This window comes from Herpailurus yagouaroundi, unplaced genomic scaffold, assembly GCF_014898765.1.
Source record: "Herpailurus yagouaroundi ecotype Mexico unplaced genomic scaffold, PumYag 100, whole genome shotgun sequence".
NCBI lineage: Eukaryota > Metazoa > Chordata > Mammalia > Carnivora > Felidae > Herpailurus > Herpailurus yagouaroundi.
Genome location: NW_024412391.1, coordinates 44,967,266 through 44,987,193, shown reverse-complemented (window position 1 = coordinate 44,987,193; position 19,928 = coordinate 44,967,266). Strand labels below are relative to the sequence as shown.

Sequence of the window (19,928 nt, the reverse complement as noted above, 5' to 3'; positions counted from 1 at the left end):
ACAAGTCCCCTCCTAGCAGAGGACTGTGGTGGAGAGAACGTTTCTAGCAGGTGCCGGTTCAGTCCAAGTCATTGGACTTGTAGAAGTGTTGAAGTGCTCCAGCTCACAAGTTTACGGTGGCTTCCTATGGCAAGTGTGGAAACTTTTTTTTTTTCCTTAATTGAGTCCCAGCCCCACAAGAGTAAAAATCACCTACACACAAATAAAAAGTAACTTAATGATGGGTTTGACTTACCCACTCTTTAAATTAAGAGCATGGACCATAAATCTCCAGTATATACAACAGTACTTGTAAAACACATATGCTCTGTGTCTCAGCCCCATGTCACTGAGTTGAGAAAAACAGGAAGAGAAGAGAGCAAAGATGATAATTACTGGTATCAGGGTCAGGTATGGCTTTCTCTTGACATTCTGACGGAGTTGCCAGCAGTTAGTAATTGCAACTCTTGAGAATGAAAAAGCGGTAGAAAGGAGTCGTAATTAGTATAACATCTTAATGTACAAAGTGCTTTTTCTCAACGAATCCCTTAAAATGTGTGTTAGAAAATATCCTTCCACTCCACAGACAAGGAAACTGAGGGTCATAGTGGCCCAAGGTCACACAGCTGATAGGAGTAGGATGAGCCTTTTTACTCGGCCATTTTTGGATCTGAGCCCTCCTTTGGGTTTTTGAGGTGCCTTGCAGGCTGTGCAAATTATATTTCAAGTGCCATAGGCCTTTTTTACTTTCTAAATAAAAATGTCCTATCACATCCTCTACCCCTCCCTGCCTAGAGATCTGGCCTCCCCTTTCTTCCCGCCAAGAGAAAATTGCTAACTGTGCTGTCACAAATTGGGTTCTCTGGGGAGGGGACTCTGAGACCCAAGTTTAGTGTGCAGGGTGATTACAAGGGAGTGACTGTGGGCGCTACAACTAGGGAAAGGGGGACAAGAAAGTGACGGGGCAGAAGTCAAGCTTGGTGCAGCCTCAGGAAACTAGCAGCTTCCGGGCTGACACGGCTCGTCACAGTTGGCCAGGCCTTTATACCGTCCCTGGTCAGCCTGGGTTACACAACTGGGTTACACACTGACCCGGGGAAGATTCTTCTCATTCATCACTTATCATAGCACGTTTCTGTTCACTTTCTAATAGCTCGCAGCAGCTGGCACTTGAATGTGTAAGTGAAGGAGCAGCTAAGAAAATACTGAGTGCCCGAGGCTGTGCGGGTTCAAGCGTGTCTCTTCCCTGGGTCTTTGGAATCTTATTTGCCATCAAGATTCTTGATAGTTAGCAGTCTCCTCTGTCGTCCTCTGTCACCCTCACAGAGAGGGTGAGCATTTGGGACAGTCTTTGTGCCTGTTGTCCAGCTTGTTAATAGCACCCTCCTACCCTTTCAAAAATGGACTGGTTTGGGTGCTAAATTGTCTGGCCACTTACGGATAGACCCTCGGAGAGGCAGAACTGGAAAGGGCCCTCTCTGGAGACTAGGTGGTACTCAGCACTGAAGTGAAGCCCTCCACGTCTCACCGCCTGCCTCTCCCACCTCCCTCGATGTGGCCAGAGAGGAGGAGAGACAGTACCTGCGGGCAGCACAGCTCAAATTCCTGCTCGACCTTGACTTTCCTCCCTTGGCTCCCCTGGCTAGCTCCAAATACCTCCTTCCTTAGGAGTATTTGCAAATCCTCTCACACGTAGACTCCGCCCCCAATTTGAATCTAGAGCCCCGCCTCCACTGTCTTCACGGCACCACCTGCTTCGTGGGTACATTGAGAACCCCAAGATCATTGCTGCTAAGGAGCTGCGTTTTTGACCTTTTAATTAGCAAAATATGTTTTTAACGTTATTTATTTTGGGAGAGAGAGAAAGCAAGAAGGCGAGCAGGGGAGGAGGAGAGAGAGAGAGGAAGAGAGAATCCCAGGCAGGCTCTGTGCCGTGAGCGCAGAGCCCCACGTGGGGCTCCCTCTCATGAACCACGAGATCATGACCTGAGCTGAAATCAAGAATCTGACGCTTAACCTACTCAGCCACCTTTTAATTAGCAAAGCATTAAGAAAGTGGATATGTTCAAATACCACCGATGATGATGTAAATCAGCCCTTTTGGGAGGGTTGTTTGGCATACCCCATGAAAGAAGTTGAAAACATCATCAGCACGATTTATTTAAAAAGTTAAAAAATACAGGGGTGCACCCCTTCTTGGGATTCTCTTTCTTCCTCTCTCTCTCCCTCTCAAAATAAATAAAGTTTAAAAAAAGTTAAAAAATATTAACTGGTGTGGGTAGATTTCAAGAATTCTTTCAAACTTTCCAATAGGGAATTCTATTACATAAAGCTTCCCAAATCTCTTTTTTTCAAAACCAGCACAACAGTGATACCAAGACCTAAAAAAATAGATCAAAGAAATCTAAGAATTATTCTTACGCATGTTCATGCAGAGTATTAAGTAAAATATTAGCAAGAGATACAAGAAATGTGGATGCAAAAAGCATTTTTTAAATGTTTATGTTACTTATCCATTGTTGCATTAACAAATTGTCCCAAATTTAATGGCTTAACACAACAAATATTTATTATCCCATGGTGTCTATGGGTTAGAAATTCTGGGGCCCCTTGGCTGGCTGGTTCACATTCAGGGTCTCCTGAAGCCTTAATCGAGGTGTTGGTTGGGTTGTATTTATGTGAAGGTTTGATTGAAGCTGGAGAATATACTTCCGAGATGGATCAGTCATGGCTGTGGTGAGAAGCCTCAGTTCCTCGCCATAGAGAGCTTGATCTTCCAGCTCACGTGATGGCTTTCACCAGAGCAAGTGATAGTGAGCAAGGAAGAAGCCAGTGCCATAATCATCCCTTCCACCTTGCTTGTTCGAAGCAATTCACTAGGTCCAGCCCCCACACAAGCTGAGGGGAATTAAGCTTTACCTCTTGGAGGAAAGAGTGTCCAATAATTTCTGGGCATAATTTTTAAATCCTTTTATTTCATTTTGTTTTTTTATTAATTATTTATTTTTTAACTTACATCCAAGTTAGCATCTAGTGCAACAATGATTTCAGGACTAGATTCCTTAGTGCCCCTTACCCATTTAGCCCATCCCCCCTCCCACACCCCCTCCAGTAACCCTCAGTTTGTTCTCCATATTTAAGAGTCTCTTCTGTTTTGTCCTCCTCCCTGTTTTTATATTATTTTTGTTTCCCTTCCCTTCTGTTCATCTGTTTTGTTGCTTAAAGTCCTCATATGAGTGAAGTAATATGATATTGGTCTTTCTCCGACTAATTTCACTTAGCATAATACCCTCCAGTTCCATCCACGTAGTTGCAAATGGCAAGATTTCATTCTTTTTGATTGCTGAGTAATACTCCATTGTGTGTGTGTGTGTGTGTGTGTGTGTGTGTGTGTGTGTGTGTATACCACATCTTTTTTTTTTTTTTTTTTTTTAAAGTTTATTTATTTTTGGGACAGAGAGAGACAGAGCATGAACGGGGGAGGGGCAGAGAGAGAGGGAGACACAGAATCGGAAACAGGCTCCAGGCTCTGAGCCATCAGCCCAGAGCCCGACGCGGGGCTCGAACTCCCGGACCGCGAGATCGTGACCTGGCTGAAGTCGGACGCTCAACCGACTGCACCACCCAGGCGCCCCTATATATACCACATCTTTATCCATTCATCCATCGATGGGCATTTGGGCTCTTTCTATACTTTGGCTATTGTCAATAGTGCTGCTATAAACATGGGGGTGCATGTGCCCCTTCAAAACAGCATCCCTGTATCCCTTGGATAAATGCCTAGCAGTGCAATTGCTGGGTCATAAGGTAGTTCTATTTTTAATGTTTTGAGCAGCCTCCATACTGTTTCCCAGAGTGGCTGTGCCAGCTTGCATTCCCACCAGCAGTGCAAAAGAGATCCTCTTTCTCCACCTCCTCGCCAACATCTGTTGTTGCCTGAGTTGTTAATGTTAGCCATTCTGACAGCTGTGAGGTGGTATCTCATTGTGGTTTTGATTTGTATTTCCCTGATGAGGAGTGATGTGGAGCATTTTTTCATGTGATGGTTGGCCATCTGGATGTCTTCTTTGGAGAAGCATCTGTTCATGTCTTTTGCCCATTTCTTCACTGGATTATTTGTTTTTTGGGTGTTGAGTTTGATAAGTTCTTTATAGATTTTGGATACTAACCCTTTACCTGGTATGTCATTTGCAAATATCTTCTCCCATTCTGCTGGTTGCCTTTTAGTTTTGCTGATTGTTTCCTTCACTGTGCAGAAACTTTTTATTTTGATGAGGTCCCAGCAGTTCATTTTTGCTTTTGTTTCCCTTGCCTCTGGAGACGTGTTGAGTAAGAAGTTGCTGTGGCCAAGATCAAGGAAGTTTTTGCCTGCTTTCTCCTCGGGGATTTTGATGGCTTCCTGTCTTACACTGAGAACTTTCATCCGTTTTGAGTTTTGTGTATGGTGTAAGAAAGTGGTCCAGGTTCATTCTTCTGCCTGTCGCTGTCCAGTTTTCAGCCACTTGCTGAAGAGACTGTCTTTTTCCATTGGATATTCTTTCCTGCTTTGTCAAAAATCGGTTGACCTTTAAATCCCTTTAATCCTCAATATCCATTTCTACTTTTTAAAAAATACCTTCAGAAATAAGGATAGACCTTCCCACCACTAAATCCTCAAATACGTTCTTCCATCTACTTCCTCCTGATCTTGAAATAAAAGCTCTAATTTCACCTCTTTCTGAATCAGCCGCACCAGTTGTACTTTGCAATTTGTCCTCTGTTGCCTTCTGTGGGACCTTGCTTTACCGTTACTCTGTCTCCTAAACCACTCCCTTACAAAGATACTGTGGTTTCTGAAGTCTCTAAAACCAAACAAAACACTGCTCTGTCCATTTCTCCACTCACTTCATAGCCAACATTCCTGAAGAATTGTCTGGATGCTGTTTCTAATTTGTCAGTTCCCATTTATTCTTCTATACAGTATCACTGGCTTTGACCCTAACTTGATTTTTTTTTTTTTTTTTTTTTTTTTAGTTTATTTATTGACAGAGAGAGAGGGAGAGAGAGAGAATCTCAAGCAGGCTCTGTGCTGTCAACACAGAGCCCGACTCGGGGCTTGAACTCAACGAACCGTGAGATCATGACCTGAGCCAAAATTAAGAGTCCGATGCTTAACCGACTGAGCCACCCAGGCCCCCCCCAAGTTGATAGCAACTTTCTTATTGCTAAAATTACTACTACTTTTCTGTCTTTACCATGTGCAACCCCCGAGGAGCACTCAACACCATCAACCACTCCATTCTTCTTGAAACGCTCTCGGATTCTGAGGCATTGCTCCCCTTTGGCTGCCCTGCATCTCGCTTTCTGTCCTCAGCATCTTTGCCGGCTCCTCTGCCTGACCACGGGATGTTGCAGTTCCTCAGGACCCAGTGCCGAGCCCCTTCCCCTTGCTTTGTCCTCTCGCTGGAATCTTGCTAGTTCCCGTAGGGTTTTGTCGCTGCTGCCATTGTTGAGGTGTTCCCAGTTTATACCTCCAGTTCACACCTTTGCTGTAAATTCCGGATTCTCATCTCACCAGTGTAATCAGGCATTTCTACCTGACTTTTCACGTCTCACATTTAACATGTCCAAATTAAACAACTCACTCACTGTCTTTCCGCCGTTCTCTCCATAACTGTCCACCAAGTTATTCAAGCCAGAAATCTAGGAGTCATTTTTTTTTTCAACGTTTATTTATTTTTGGGACAGAGAGAGACAGAGCATGAACGGGGGAGGGGCAGAGAGAGAGGGAGACACAGAATCGGAAACAGGCTCCAGGCTCTGAGCCATCAGCCCAGAGCCCGACGCGGGGCTCGAACTCCCGGACCACGAGATCGTGACCTGGCTGAAGTCGGACGCTTAACCGACTGCGCCACCCAGGCGCCCCTAGGAGTCATTTTTTTTTAAAAATGTTTTTATTTATTTCTGAGAGTGAGAGAGTGCACATGAGCAGGGGAGGGACAAAGAGAAAGGGATCTGAAGCGGTTTTGCAGCGAGCCCCGCAGTGAGCCTGATGCGATGCTCCCGCTTACAAACCTTGATATCATGACCTGAGCGGAAGTCAGATGCTTAACCGGCTGACTGAGCCACCCAAGCGCCCCTAGGGGTCATTCTTAATTCTTCTCTTTTCTTGATCTCCCGTTTCCAGTCCATCAACAAGCCCTGCATATTCTCTCTCTACGATATAGCATGGATTTTCTCTTTCTTACCACCACCTTCTTCCATATTGTCATCTACTGTCCCTTAAATTATTGTAGTAGCCTCCCCACTGGTCTGTGTCCCCACTTCTGCTCTTGCACTTCTGCAGAGACTGGATGGGAGGCGGGGGAGTAAAAACAACCCTATGCCATTAATGATCAATAGGAAAAAGACCAACACCCTGATGGCAAAATGGGCAAAGGCCATAAACAGTTCGCAGAAAAGGAAATACAAAGGCTCTCAACCACACTCGGTAAGACCAAGTAAAATTACAATGAGATACCAGTTTTCATCTATCAAGTTGGCACTTTTATCCATTGTTGGTAGGGATTTAAGTTACCACAAACATTTCTGAAGGGCTCTTGGGTAGAATCTGTCAAATAAAAAATGTGCATCTCCATTGACCTAGCATAGGTTCTAGGAATTTGTTCTGCTTGCACACGTCTGCAAAGAAGTATGGATGAGGACGTTTTAATAGTGTTTGTTAGGAGGAAATGTTGGAAACAAGTGAATATCCATCATTTAGAAGCTAATGAAACACGTTATGGTAACAGGCACATGAGCGCGCTCTTGGGAAGTTACCCGTTGCCTTTGATGTATTCCTCTTTCTGTTTCTTTAGATCTCGGCTCAAATACCACCTCCCCTGAGAGCCCTTCCCTGGCCACACACTAAAGGGGGTCTCCTCTTTCCTCTTTCATTTGCCGTCGTTTGCAGTTATTTTGTTAGTTCACTTGTATTTTCGGCTCCCTGCCTTTGAATGTGAACTCTGAAGGGGCAGTCTGAATTTTTCACTCTTGCATCCCCCAGCATCTAGTATGTATTGATTGAACGAATGACTAAAAACTGATCGCCGAATCTCGAATAAAAGTCTATGTGTTATCCTTGCTGGTGGTGAATCAATAAAAGTATTCCCATTAGGGGGCGCCTGGGTGGCGCAGTCGGTTAAGCGTCCGACTTCAGCCAGGTCACGATCTCGCGGTCCGTGAGTTCGAGCCCCGCGTCGGGCTCTGGGCTGATGGCTCAGAGCCTGGAGCCTGTTTCCGATTCTGTGTCTCCCTCTCTCTCTGCCCCTCCCCCGTTCATGCTCTGTCTCTCTCTGTCCCAAAAATAAATAAACGTTGAAAAAAAAATTTATAAAAAAAAATGGGAGGACGCCCGCTGTGTTGCAGAATCACTTCGTGTGTGGAAACCTACATCTGGCGCCAAATGAAATAGTGCCGTAGTTAGTAAAGAGTATCCAGAGGAGACGCACTGAGTGCTTTCCTGGAATCAAGGGTCACCGTTATTATTAAGCATACCGGAAGCATACCCAAAGCAATTAGGCAAGAAGATGAAAATATGAATCTAAATAGTGGAAAGGATGAGGGGAAAATAATAAAGCAATTGATACGGCTATTGTACACTTCAGGAAGAAAATAACAGACTAGCAGAAAATTTAATGGAAGAATAATTCTGGGTCAACCCTTTGCTGTTGCATTGACCAAAGTGACTCTGCCATGTATGGATTTTTAGGGTCACTCTTTAGTGAGGTAGAGCCTCAAACTTTAAAAAAAGTCACAAGAATAGCATATATCCTTTACTCGGGTTTACCTGTTGTTTGCATTTTGCCCCATGACTTCCCTGTTTTATTTATTTATTTATTTTTAATTTTTTTTTTTTTAACATTTATTTATTTTTGAGACAGAGAGAGAGCATGAACAGGGGAGGGTCAGAGAAAGAGGGAGACACAGAATCGGAAACAGGCTCCTGGCTTCATGGCTCTAAAACAGGTCATGCAATTTAGAGTTTAGAAGCTCCTAAGCCCGAACAGCGAATTTGTAAACAAAGTAAGCTGTCTCAGGAACCCAGAATTTGTGAATTTGTTTATCTTCAGGCTTAACTCACCCTCAAAATAAATAAGGAAAGGAAAGGAAAAGAAACCTTGCTTTGGCAGGAGGGCCATTAAAAGAATGATGACCCATCACCTTTTTCTTCCTTCCCCAAATTTAGGTAGGAATCAGCACGTCATTGCAGGAAAGAGCAAGACAATAGCAGCTCACCAGTTGGAAGCGGGTCCCTACCAGAGTCTGCGGATGTTGTGTCTAGGAATTCGTCTATTCCACAAGTATCTACTAAGGGTCTACCATGTGGCTGGTGCTAAATGCTATGAAAAAAAAAAATTATGAAGCAAGAGAAATAGATACTGATGGGAGAGGAGAGGTGCCTTTATATTTATTTGTTTTAAATAATAGTAACATGGTGATTTTGACTAGAGACCTGAACTTCAAAGCCACGGGGTGGGGAGTGGAGGAGTGAGCAGAGGGAGAGCCCTACAAGCAGAAGGAACAGCAAACACGAGCTGGGAGATGGGATGGTGTCTGTGCCTGAGACTGAGCCTGGGGGGGGGGGGGGTACCGCCTTGTTTAGAGGCGGTGAACATGAAGCTTCAGCCAAAGAGAAGTAGCTGGTGAGGTAAGATGATAGAGAAGGTACCCGGATGCCAGGTGAAGAAGCTGTTTCCAGAAGGAGGGAGTATCTAAGGGAAACGTTGACGGGGTCCGGTAAGGTGAGTGCGGAGAACTGTCCGACTTGGGGAGACCCTGGTGAGGTGTTTCAAAATTCCCACAGGAGTAGGTCCAAGAGAAAATGCATGGAGACCAGAGGACTCTTCGGAGGATTGTGCTCTAAAAGGGACCAGAAGAATGGGATGGGATCCAGAGAGTAACATGGGACACCAAGGGAGGGATTTTTTTTTTTTTTCAACGTTTATTTATTTTTGGGACAGAGAGAGACAGAGCATGAACGGGGGAGGGGCAGAGAGAGAGGGAGACACAGAATCGGAAACAGGCTCCAGGCTCTGAGCCATCAGCCCAGAGCCCGACGCGGGGCTCGAACTCACGGACCGCGAGATCGTGACCTGGCTGAAGTCGGCCGCTTAACCGACTGCGCCACCCAGGCGCCCCAAGGGAGGGATTTTTAAAGATGAGAGGTGGTGTAGATTCGTAGGCTGGTGGGAATAATCCAAAAGACAGGAAATAATTGGCACAGAAGAGGACAGAGTAGCAGAAGCGGTGTCCTTGAGCACAAGAGTGGGGTCGTGCAGAGAGAGACCGACTGAGACAGGAACAAGACCGAGCCCGGGTCAGGAGGGAAGCTGAGGAGGTCAGAGTTCAGTCCAGCGAACAGAGAAGCCAGTAAACCAAGTGGGCCACTAGCACGCGTGCTTCTTCTTTCTGCTCGTCTTGATTTCTTTCCTTGCTTCTGGCATCTGTAGATTTTACATTCCTTTGACCTTCATGTGTTCTTATTTGCTTGTTTTTTAAAATGAGCATTTCTCTGCATTAAGAGTATGGGCGTGGTGCTGATGTCCTGGAATTAGCCCAGTGTACTATCCCTCCTGAAAGAAAAGTTACAAATAGATCCTTCGATGGGGCAGCTGGGTGGCTCAGTTGGTTAAGCGTCCTGTTCTTGATCTTGGCTCAGGAGCCCTGCGAATTGTCAGGCTGAGAGCCAGAAGACTGCTTGGGATCCTCTCCTCTCTGTCCCTCCCCTTCTCGCATGCGAGCATGCTCTCGCTCTCCCTCTCTCTCAAAATAAATACACTTTAAAAACGGGGGCGCCTGGGTGGCTTCAGTCGGTTAAGGGTTCCGCTCTTGATTTCGGCTAGGGTCATGATCTCAGTTTCGTGCGTTCGAGCCCCACATCAGGCTCTGCGACTCTGCGATGATAGCACAGAACCTGCTTGAGATTCTCCCTCTCTCTGCTGCGCCCTTAGTCACACTCTTTCTCAAACAGAAGTAAAAATTAATTAAAAAAAAAAATAGATCCTTTGAAAGCATTTGAGAAGCTTTGATCTTATGTTAGAGGGGGGAGAATTGTAAGCCTTTAATATAATTAAAAGTATCAGTATATACAGTGTATGTTAATGGTCGACTCTTATGTCTCCAATTAAATTGAAAAGTAGTAGGACTCATATAAGCAAGCATAGTTGAAAATCTCTATGGAGGGGCACTTGGGTGGCTTGGTCGGTTTCAGCTCAGGTCATGATCTAAAAAATTTTTTAATTTAATCTCTGCAAGTTCTATAGAAAGGTGTAAGTAGTGCCTGCTGTATTAGGGCAGGAGAGATGTAATGAACGATGCCGATGTCTCATTGAATTAACATAAAAATACCTCTGGAGATGTTAGTCTGAGCTTTGTTGTTAACGGCTGTTAACGTCTTTTCTGGTTTTAAAAGAAATAACATTTGTTGTGGGGCACCTAGGTGGCCCAGTTAAGAGTCCCACTCCTGATTTCAGCTCAGGTCATGATCTCACGGTTGGTGGATTCGAGCCGTGTATCAGGCTGTCTGCTGAGCGTGGAGTCAGCTTGGGCGTGCCCCCCCCCCCCCGGCGCTGCCCCTCCTCCCCCTCTCAAAATAAATAAACTTAAAGTCATTTCTTTGATACTGAAATAATGTAACGCCAGTCTTACCTTTTGACCTGTTTTTTTTAATGATCACTGAGCAGTGTTACGCAGTTTTAAAGGTTTGACTTATTTGATGAAATACAGATTTCTGCTTAGCACATTTTTGGCTATTTTTATAGGAGAATGAGGTACTAGGAGAGAGACATCAAGAAGTGGGTCACAGCTCCCAGAACGAGGAAAATGAGCAAAGAGTATCAGCCCAAGAGAAAAAACTACAGCATAAGAATGAGGATGCACGCGAAGCAGCAGATAAACCTGACTGGGAGGCAGAAAAGACCACGGAATCTAGAAATGAGGTAAGCATATCAATATCCAAGCCTGTTTTGGCTGGAAGGTATATTTTATGGCTTTGACAGTATGTGTGTCAGTAATGAATTCTGCATGTAAGGGTGCCCTACTATAAGCAAATCAGATATATGAAGATATTTTAATTGTGGAAGTGGTTATGATTCACAAAGGAATCAGCCCATAGAATTAGTAATCTCTGGTTAAACTCCAGATTGGGGGGGGATGGGTATATATGTATTTACACACACACACACACACACTCCATCCAGGAGGTTGCTAGCAGGTTTTGTGTTTGCCATGGCAAGGAATAGAGGACTAGCATGCTAAACCCAGGAATCCTCAACCAGCCATCTGCAGAGGCACCCAAGCTCAGAACTTGAAGGCAAATGACCCCTCAATACCAACTAGGTCTTGAGCTCAAATCCTCAGTGTCCCTGTAGGCCGTGCTGAATTCAGGAGCCTGCCTACTTTGTACCTCTAGCCTGGCCCAGTGGGAAAGCCTCTTTAAGAGAGAGAGAGACAGAAACAGAGACAGAATCCGTCAGCAAAAAGCCTGACGTGGGGCTCAAACTCCTAAACCATGAGATCATGACCCGAGCCAAGGTCGGATGCTTAACCGACTGAGCCACGCAGGTGCCCCCCTCCTTTTGCTATTTTTAACCATACCCTTTTGCTGTGAGAGAGGCCAGGCTGAGAGCTGGATTCTTTCTGCAGCCTGTGCTTCCCCTCCTCCTTTCAGTTGGACCATACTCTGGTTTCTACTCAGCCCTGCCGGGGTTCTGCTCCACAAGCCTGGCAAACAAATCCTCCAAACACAGGCCTGGAGGTTCCACAGACCCCAGACCACTCGGCACTTCCACTTAGAAGGTGCATCCTTGTAGGTCTTGCCCTGATGGTGCTCTCAGCCATGACTTGCCCCAGACAAGGAACCATGTGTTTGTATTTAACATGAAGGTTTAGGAAGAATGATTAGGCTGACCATTTTGCACCTCAGGTATGGAATGGGTCTTGTATGAATGGCTCAGTTGTCTGTTTTTGTGCGAGATCTATACCCAGCTAAACAAAAAAATAAAGCAATTAAGTAATGGATCAACCAAATCCTTTGAGACCAAAGGCCTCAAAATTGCTCTTTATAATTTCTTAAAGTGTTGTAGACAGGAGAACTCTGTTGCGTGGACTGCAAACAGATTTAAGGTGCTCATATCATAGGAAGCATGTATTAGCCCATCTGATAAGATTCTGAAGAGAAGTGAGGGTTTCTTAAGAGGTGAGAGCAGGTTTAAGGGAAACACTGAAGAACAGGGAAACTCCCAAGGATGAATAGCAACATGAAGCCACATGAAACCATTATTCCCATCAGGGCAGAAGGGAACCTGGGGAGAAAGAGAGCTCAGTTGTTTCTAAGGCACATTTGTCTCTCCTTCCATCTCAGACCTTTCTCCCCTGTGGATCCAGTAAGGGTTAGCTCCTGTGTTCCATCTCCGGGGGCACTGAAGACGAGGGAACAAGCAAAGGTGTACAGAAACCTATCTGACTAGCCTGAAGGATCAGTCCAGAATTCATTTTAAGCGGAATGGGCTTTATACTCTTCCCTCACTGTTGTAAATTAAGGCATTCTTTTCTGCAAATAGCATTATTTACTCACCATTAAGGATTTTCACAGGATTCCAGATTTGTGCTGATACTCATTCTCACACACTCCTGACCATCTGCAAATTTTGGTTAGTGGCTGGGCAGGACTAATGGCCCAAGTTTGGGGTCATTAACAGAATAGGACACTACTAAAATTTCTTAAGAAATGAAGAATCATTTTAAGTTAACAGTCACGTTAGCAAATAAGTCTTCTCCCCACTAAGAATGTGTGATTTGCCAGTAAAAAGAAACTGTATCTACCAATTTAGCTTAAGTGGTCATATAGCATCCATAGAAAGACACAGAAAGCCTTCTATTTGTTATATGTTATGGGCCTCAAAAACAAGGAATTTGGTAGAAGAGGAAATGAAGTCAAGTATTTGTATAGACTTAGAATACTTCACACTGGTCTGAACCCTCAAAAAGGGAAACCTGAAAGTAAAAAGTGAAGGGAGGGGAGTCAGGAATGTGAACTTGCTAACACTTAAAACCCCTAGGATAGAACAAAAATGGAAACCCAGATTTTAAGTGCATAGCAGAACTCAAAAGCAGGAAAAGGAACTCAAGATAGTATGCAGCAAAGAGGGGACTCAAATCGAGAGTTAGACTGACCCCAAAGCTGAAGAAGGCCCAAGGAGGTATTGGATACAAATTTCATGACTGGGGTTGAATAGATGAGAAGTGAGGTCTCAAGTCCATACATGGGGGGTTGGGGGGGGGGACCTAAGTTCCCCACCTAAAGCCTAGAATTTATAAAGTCTCTTTGTTCAGGAGGTAGGGACTAGGGCAACCCTAGCCACTACCAAGAAGACAGCAAAGAAGTCCATTCGTCCTTAGAAATCGGAAGTCCAAATGGGCCCCAAGGTTTGATTTGGAGTCTGAATCTGCACTACCATTGTTACCAGGAATCCTGAGCCGAGAAGGCAAAGTCTACAAGATGATATAAAAAATGGTCCTTGCAGAGAAAAATAAAATTTAATAGTAAGTTGGTAACCCCTGGTGTGTGATTCCCATGGAAACCGTTCCCAACAAAGATGAACTCACCTTTAAATATAAAAGGGGCACCTGGGAGGCTCAGTCAGTTAAGCATTGGATTCTTGATTCCAGCTCAGGGCATGATCTCGCAGTTCATGGGTTTGAGCCCTACTTCAGGCTCTGCCTCGGTAGTATGGACTACTTGGGATTCGCTCTCCCTCTCTGCCCCTCCCCTGCTCATACTGTCTCTCCGTTTCTCTCAAAGTCTCTCAAACATTTAAAAAACTTTTCAATAAAAAAACTAGAAGTATGAAGGTGAAGCAACGTTCAGAGTGTTTATGGCAAAATATTTTGAAAATTAAAATGATCTTAAGACACTCAGATTAAATACCAAGCAGAATAGGGACGCCTGGGTGGCTCAGTCGGTTAAGCGTCCGACTTCAGCTCAGGTCACAGTCTCGCGGTCTGAGAGTTCGAGCCCCACGTCGGGCTCTGGGCTGATGGCTCAGAGCCTGGAGCCTGCTTCCGATTCTGTGTCTCCCTCTCTCTCTCTCTCTCTCTGCCCCTCCCCCGTTCATGCTCTGTCTCTGTCTCAAAAATAAATACCAAGCAAATAAAAATGAATTAAGTCCCCAAATACATCCAGCTGAAATAGGACAGCAATTTTAAAGGGGAAAAAATCTTTAAATTACTGGAGGAAAAAAGATTGGCATAACAGACGGATAGCAAACATCAATAGCGATGCATGCCTTAGTGCAAAGCACTAAGGGAAAACATTAAACCTGATCATCTTAACAGATAAATCATTGTTTAAGCATGAACGCAAAGTAACTCCAGGTTCCAAAAATGAATCTGCCACCGGTGGAGCCACTCTAAAAAGATCAAAGGAGTTATTTCAATTAACGTGAAGGCTGAGGATGAAGCAGTGAGTGAAACTGGCAAAACATTTTGGAGAAGTCTAAATATGTATTTGACTTGTAAAAATTACAGAATTTGGTAACCAATTTAGAAGGTAAAAATAAGGCAGAACAATACTAGGCAAAAATTATATGGAATGTGGTTAGGGCAAGAATGGGGGAGATGTTTGGAGTTCAAGATTCTTATTTTAAGGAGGGATATTAAAATATTGAGTACTGAAAAACATCTAAAAATTCCAAAATAGGGATGAAAATCCAGTGGAGAGAGCCCCCAAGCAACCTTCCTAAATGAATGGTGCACCTTACGTTTTTTTCTAGAGATCTCTAAATGGGACAGACACTGCTTTCTCTCTGGAAGACTTGTTTCAGTTGCTTTCATCACAGCCTGAAAACTCACTGGAGGTAATTGGAAACTTGACTTTTATCCTTGTAGGAAAATCTGCACTGATCTGTGAATGTATTTAACTTCTTTAAGCTGAATGACATGGTTTAGCTTGTACAATAGGATCTACTGGTGGTGTATTAAATGCAGGTTTAGGATTATTACTTTTTATAGAAATACTTGAATTTTGGAGAATTTGCTAAATTATATATACTGTTCCTCCTTCTAAATGATCACAAGCATATTGAACAGAATGGCAGTAAACATCAGACATACCAAGGCGTACTTCATACTTCAGACTAGCATAATTTACCTTAAAAAAAAACCTGCACCCACCTTCCCCAGACTTCTTCACTGTAACTGTTAATGTTGACTGTTGCATCTATAAAGCAGCAAATTACAGTAATTAACATCAAGGCTAGCTTTTAATACTAATCGAATAAAACTTTCCCCAAAAATAGCGCCGTTCACATTTGAGCTCACATTGCATGTATTTTCCTGTATTTAAAGTGATTCGTAGTTAACAGCATGTTTGTAATAGAGAAAAGTGCTAAATTAGGTACCAGAACTGCTATTGAAATAGGGTTATGTGTATTTAAAAGGTTTTTTCTTTCCCTTTTCAGGGCCTCTTACTTGGAGATACTCCTCCAGTAAGTATCAACGATGGCATGAATTCAACACATAATGTGAATTTTAGCCAGGCTATAAGTCATGATGTGAATCTACATGAGGCCATGTTGCTGTGTCCTGACAATACGTTTAGAAGAGATCCAGTAGCAAGGACTTCACAACCACCACAAGAACCATTTCTGCACTTAAATTCTCATACCAATTCTGAGCAGACCCTTCCTGGGACTAATTGGACAGGATTTCTTCCCCTTGTTGGCAATCAGATTCATCTAACAAGTGAGGATCTTCTACATGACCTTGATATAAATATATTTGATGAGATAAGTTTAATGTCTTTGGCCACAGAAGGTTTTGATCCAATGGAAGTTCCTCAGCTTTTTCAAGAACCAGATTCCGATTCTGGGCTTTCCTTAAATTCAAGCCACAATAGTACCTCTGTCACCAAATCTAATTCTTCACATTCTATGTGTGAAGGAGGTGCTACAGGTTCTAGTAGTGACCTTGAATCTCTCACCCACCATGACTTGGAAGGGGCTGTGGGAGGCTACTACCCAGAACCCAATAAGCTTTGTCACGTGGATCATAGGAGTGATTCTGGTTTTCATGGGGATTTTGCATTTCAACACCTATTTCATAACCACACTTACCACTTACAGCCAAGTGGTTTAGAATCCACTTCTAATTCTTTTTCACGGTATGGGAAGTCACAGAAAATAAGGGGTAGATGCCTCAACGACACAGACAGAAACTTAAGCCGTGATGAGCGGCGTGCTAAGGCATTGCATATCCCTTTTTCTGTAGATGAAATTGTCCGTATGCCCGTTGAGTCTTTCAACAACATGCTCAGCAGGCACTATTTGACAGATTTACAAATGTCACTCATCCGTGATATTAGAAGAAGAGGGAAAAATAAAGTTGCTGCTCAGAACTGTCGTAAGCGCAAACTGGACATAATTCTGAATCTTGAAGATGACGTATGTAACTTGCAAGCAAAGAAGGAAATCCTTAAGAGAGAACGAGCCCAGTATAACAAAGCTATTAACATACTGAAACAGAAACTGCATAACCTGTATCGTGATATTTTTAGTAGGCTAAGAGATGATGAAGGTAGGCCAGTCAATCCGAACCAATACACTCTTCAGTGCAGCCAAGATGGAAGTGTTTTGATTGTACCCAAGGAACTGATGGCCCCGGGCCACAGAAAAGAAAACCAAAAGGGAAAAACAAAGTGAAGAAATTGAAGGCGGATCCATTAATATACCTTATGCACGAGGTATCAGAAACTGATACATGGTCACAAACCATTGAAACTGCTTCAAAGTTTGGCACAAGTGTTCTAAATATCTTAAGTACTGCTACTTGACAGGGCTACATTTTGAAGCTTTTATGGAGAAGTTTGGGAGAAGCCACAACTTTTTTCACGAAGTACTACTGCATTATATGCATGATTCTTAAAGTACTATTTATGAAGAACAGGGTGACATGAAAAACTGGATTAAGACAGTCCAGTCTTTGAGCTAACACTGGATGTGGATGTAATTAATTTTAAACGTATTTTGGTTTTTATAAAGGACTTGAAATGCAAAGTAGCCTTAATGTTTTTATTTAGGTAGCACTGACCTACAGTTCTACAAAAGCTATTTTAACTGGACTTTTATGAATGCAACCTATTGTGGAAATAAATCTTACAGTTGAATTTATAACTTTCCCCTTTTATACAGAAGTTCTAAGCAAATTATCCACATTTAGAAATACAGGTGACAGATCTAGTAAACGGAGCATTGTATTTTTAAAATTTGCACAAACTGATCAGAATCTAGCCAAACTCATTACGGGAAGTCACTCCTTCAACCTAACAGCCACAATCTCTAAACCAACATGCCAAGAACAAAAATAGAGCTTCAAAATATTAGAGTATGTTAGGGTTCAATGCCTAAGGACAAAGACCTTTATAGTTACAGAAGGGTTTATGCTTCCTTTAAGTAGAACATAAGTACCTGCATATAGGGTAAGAGAACTACCTGGGCAAGTTAGGCCAGCCCACAGAATAGGCTGCACATCTAGAATATGGATGTCCCCCTGCAAAAGGCTCACATAACATGAAAACGTTAAGTCACGCAAGGATACAAACCAATTGTAGAGGAAAGGGAAATATAGCAAAAGAACTGGAAATACTAAAATCACAAAACTTAAACCAAGCAGCCTACATGAAGTGCAGAGCCCAAGGGGCCATATAGCTCACAAACGGGGGGGGGGGGGGATCACAACCAGGACCTGAGCTGAAATCAATTTCAGGCACCCCGTCCTAGAAATTTAAGTGGCATTTGAGATGAAGCTCAATGAGCTTATTTCAGCAGTAAGATGGTAAAAAAAAAAAATGTTATCAGGAATTTCTGCCCTAGTTGTCTACCACAGAGTATCACAAGTCAGAACACTACTTTGGTTTGTAGAAATGCTTCCAGATATGGGTCAGTTTTGTACAGTAACTTAAATCTGTTTAGACTGGTTTTGCAAGGGAGCACACCTCCAATTGTAACTTGATCCTTGATTTTAGCAAGGCACATTCCCCCAGAAGTTACATCAAATCTTCAATTTGAGCTTCCGTATTACCAATTTACTTGTAGGTCTTCAAACTACAAGTACCATCATACACTGTATTAACAGACTAGGCATGGTCCTCTAATCCTTGAAAGCACAAGCACAATGACCAACTACACTCAAAGCATCAAATGCAGGTAAATAAGGCACCTAAAGGTAACATGGACTCAAGACAGTCACAGTAACTGTCTGGAAGGTATTTGGTCCATTGTGACCCGTAAAGTAAATCCATCAAGCTTCCTCCAAAGTTTTATCTAACCTTTTCACAAGTTTCCAATGGCCTCAAAGCACGTAAATGGGAGCTTACTTTCCCACAATATGCCAGTTTCAGCAATGGAAATCCCACACCAAAATTTCAGCCTAAACACTCTTGCAGATTGACCTGGATACCCAGATTGACTAAAATGTTCTTGCTAGCTAGGAAGTAGTCTTAAAATGGAGTTAGCCTGGAGTTCAGAGAATTGGTGAATGTTGGAGAAAAGGAGCAATCTAACCTAATTACTTTAAATATCAAAACCTAATTGAAACTATGTATTTTACTGGGTATAACTTGATTCAAGTTAAGTTATACCCAATTATCTGACCCATTTCCTGTTTATCACTCCAGTCAATCTGAACAAACCATGGCTCAGGAGACAGCACCTTTTTGGAGAGACTACATCAAAGTAAGATTTTAAGGGGAGAGTTACGTGAACTTCGTATCTAACGTGTTCCCAAGTATTTGGTACAGGGTTTACAAATGCAAACTGTAAGGGTGATCGATCACGAAGATCTACACAGTTGAGACGAGTAATTACCTACTCAAACATCTTGTAGTTTATATAGTTTACCTTTGGCTGCTATGAAATACACGTTTTGGTGAACACCTTTGTGCTTAAGGGCCAACTCCCATCCCAGTTTGAGTTGGACCCAACATGAAATTAGTCTTACCTTCTTCACCTATGGGGGAAAAAAACGTACTCCTGTAAGCCATTCCTTCAATTATAAAGTTTCAAGAAATCTTAACAGATTCTCATCTTTGTTTTCCAGATAAAGCCATCCCATTTCAAAAGTAGCCTCAATAGGCTGCAATGTTGAACAAAGTCTTAGAGAAGGTGAAATTAGATTCCCCACTGTACAATCTCCATGTAACATGTGGTAAACAAGAATGTCTGGATTAATTTGGGTCCCCCGTCAAGGCTGGTTCCAGTTCCAACAGCGACCAGTGGAACTCAGGACACAATTTGCACACACCCAAGCCCCAGAATGAAGAATGCAAGTGCTTTTATCCTTCTTGATCCGTCTTCCTCCTGAATTTGCCCCTTTCTTGGGTAGTCTACTACTCACCTCACTAATTTGACCAGTCACCAAAAGACCCGTTTCAGCTAACAAGTTATTGTTACAGTCAGTGGTATGGCATTGAAGCTGGATGGGGAGTATCAACCATCTAGGCATTCATTCCAAAGATGACACACATACATAAAATGTTGCCAAGAATGTGCATGTGCTTTTTGGTATACTGAGATTCATGTTTCCTACTTGGCAAGGAACCCATACTTGTGAGCTGGTTAACCGTCATTACTAAGGTACCAAGATTAAGATTCTTTTAACGTTTCCTTGAATTAACCCTGTACTCTTAGTACAAATAATTTCTAATGACTTTTAGGTCTTAGCTTGCCTTCATACACCAGACTAATGAAAACTTTAAACACAATAGGAAGACCAAGTTTCAAAAACTTTCAGTGAGTAACACTCTAGTGTGGGAGCCAGCCCTCAATTTGGCTCCCAATGATGCTAGCTTCTCAGTATTCTTGTAAAACCCTTCAATCTGTAGAATATGACCAATACACAAGGTAGCATCACTTCCAAACACTGATCCTATTTGG

General features: G+C 43.0%; 1 protein-coding gene across 2 annotated transcripts in view; it reads left to right on the top strand.

The window, feature by feature from the left end:
- Positions 1–17,168, top strand: part of NFE2L3 (NFE2 like bZIP transcription factor 3) — a 30,145-nt gene extending 12,977 nt beyond the window's left edge. The window contains exons 2-4 of one of the 2 annotated variants that reach the window (XM_040472402.1): positions 10,761–10,937; positions 14,772–14,855; positions 15,459–17,168. In XM_040472402.1, coding sequence (XP_040328336.1) covers positions 10,761–10,937; positions 14,772–14,855; positions 15,459–16,697 — 1,500 coding nt within the window. In that variant the 3' untranslated portion in view covers positions 16,698–17,168. The remainder of the gene's footprint in view (positions 1–10,760; positions 10,938–14,771; positions 14,856–15,458) is intronic. The other variant, XM_040472403.1, reaches the window with a different exon arrangement.
- Positions 17,169–19,928: the final 2,760 nt, after the last annotated feature.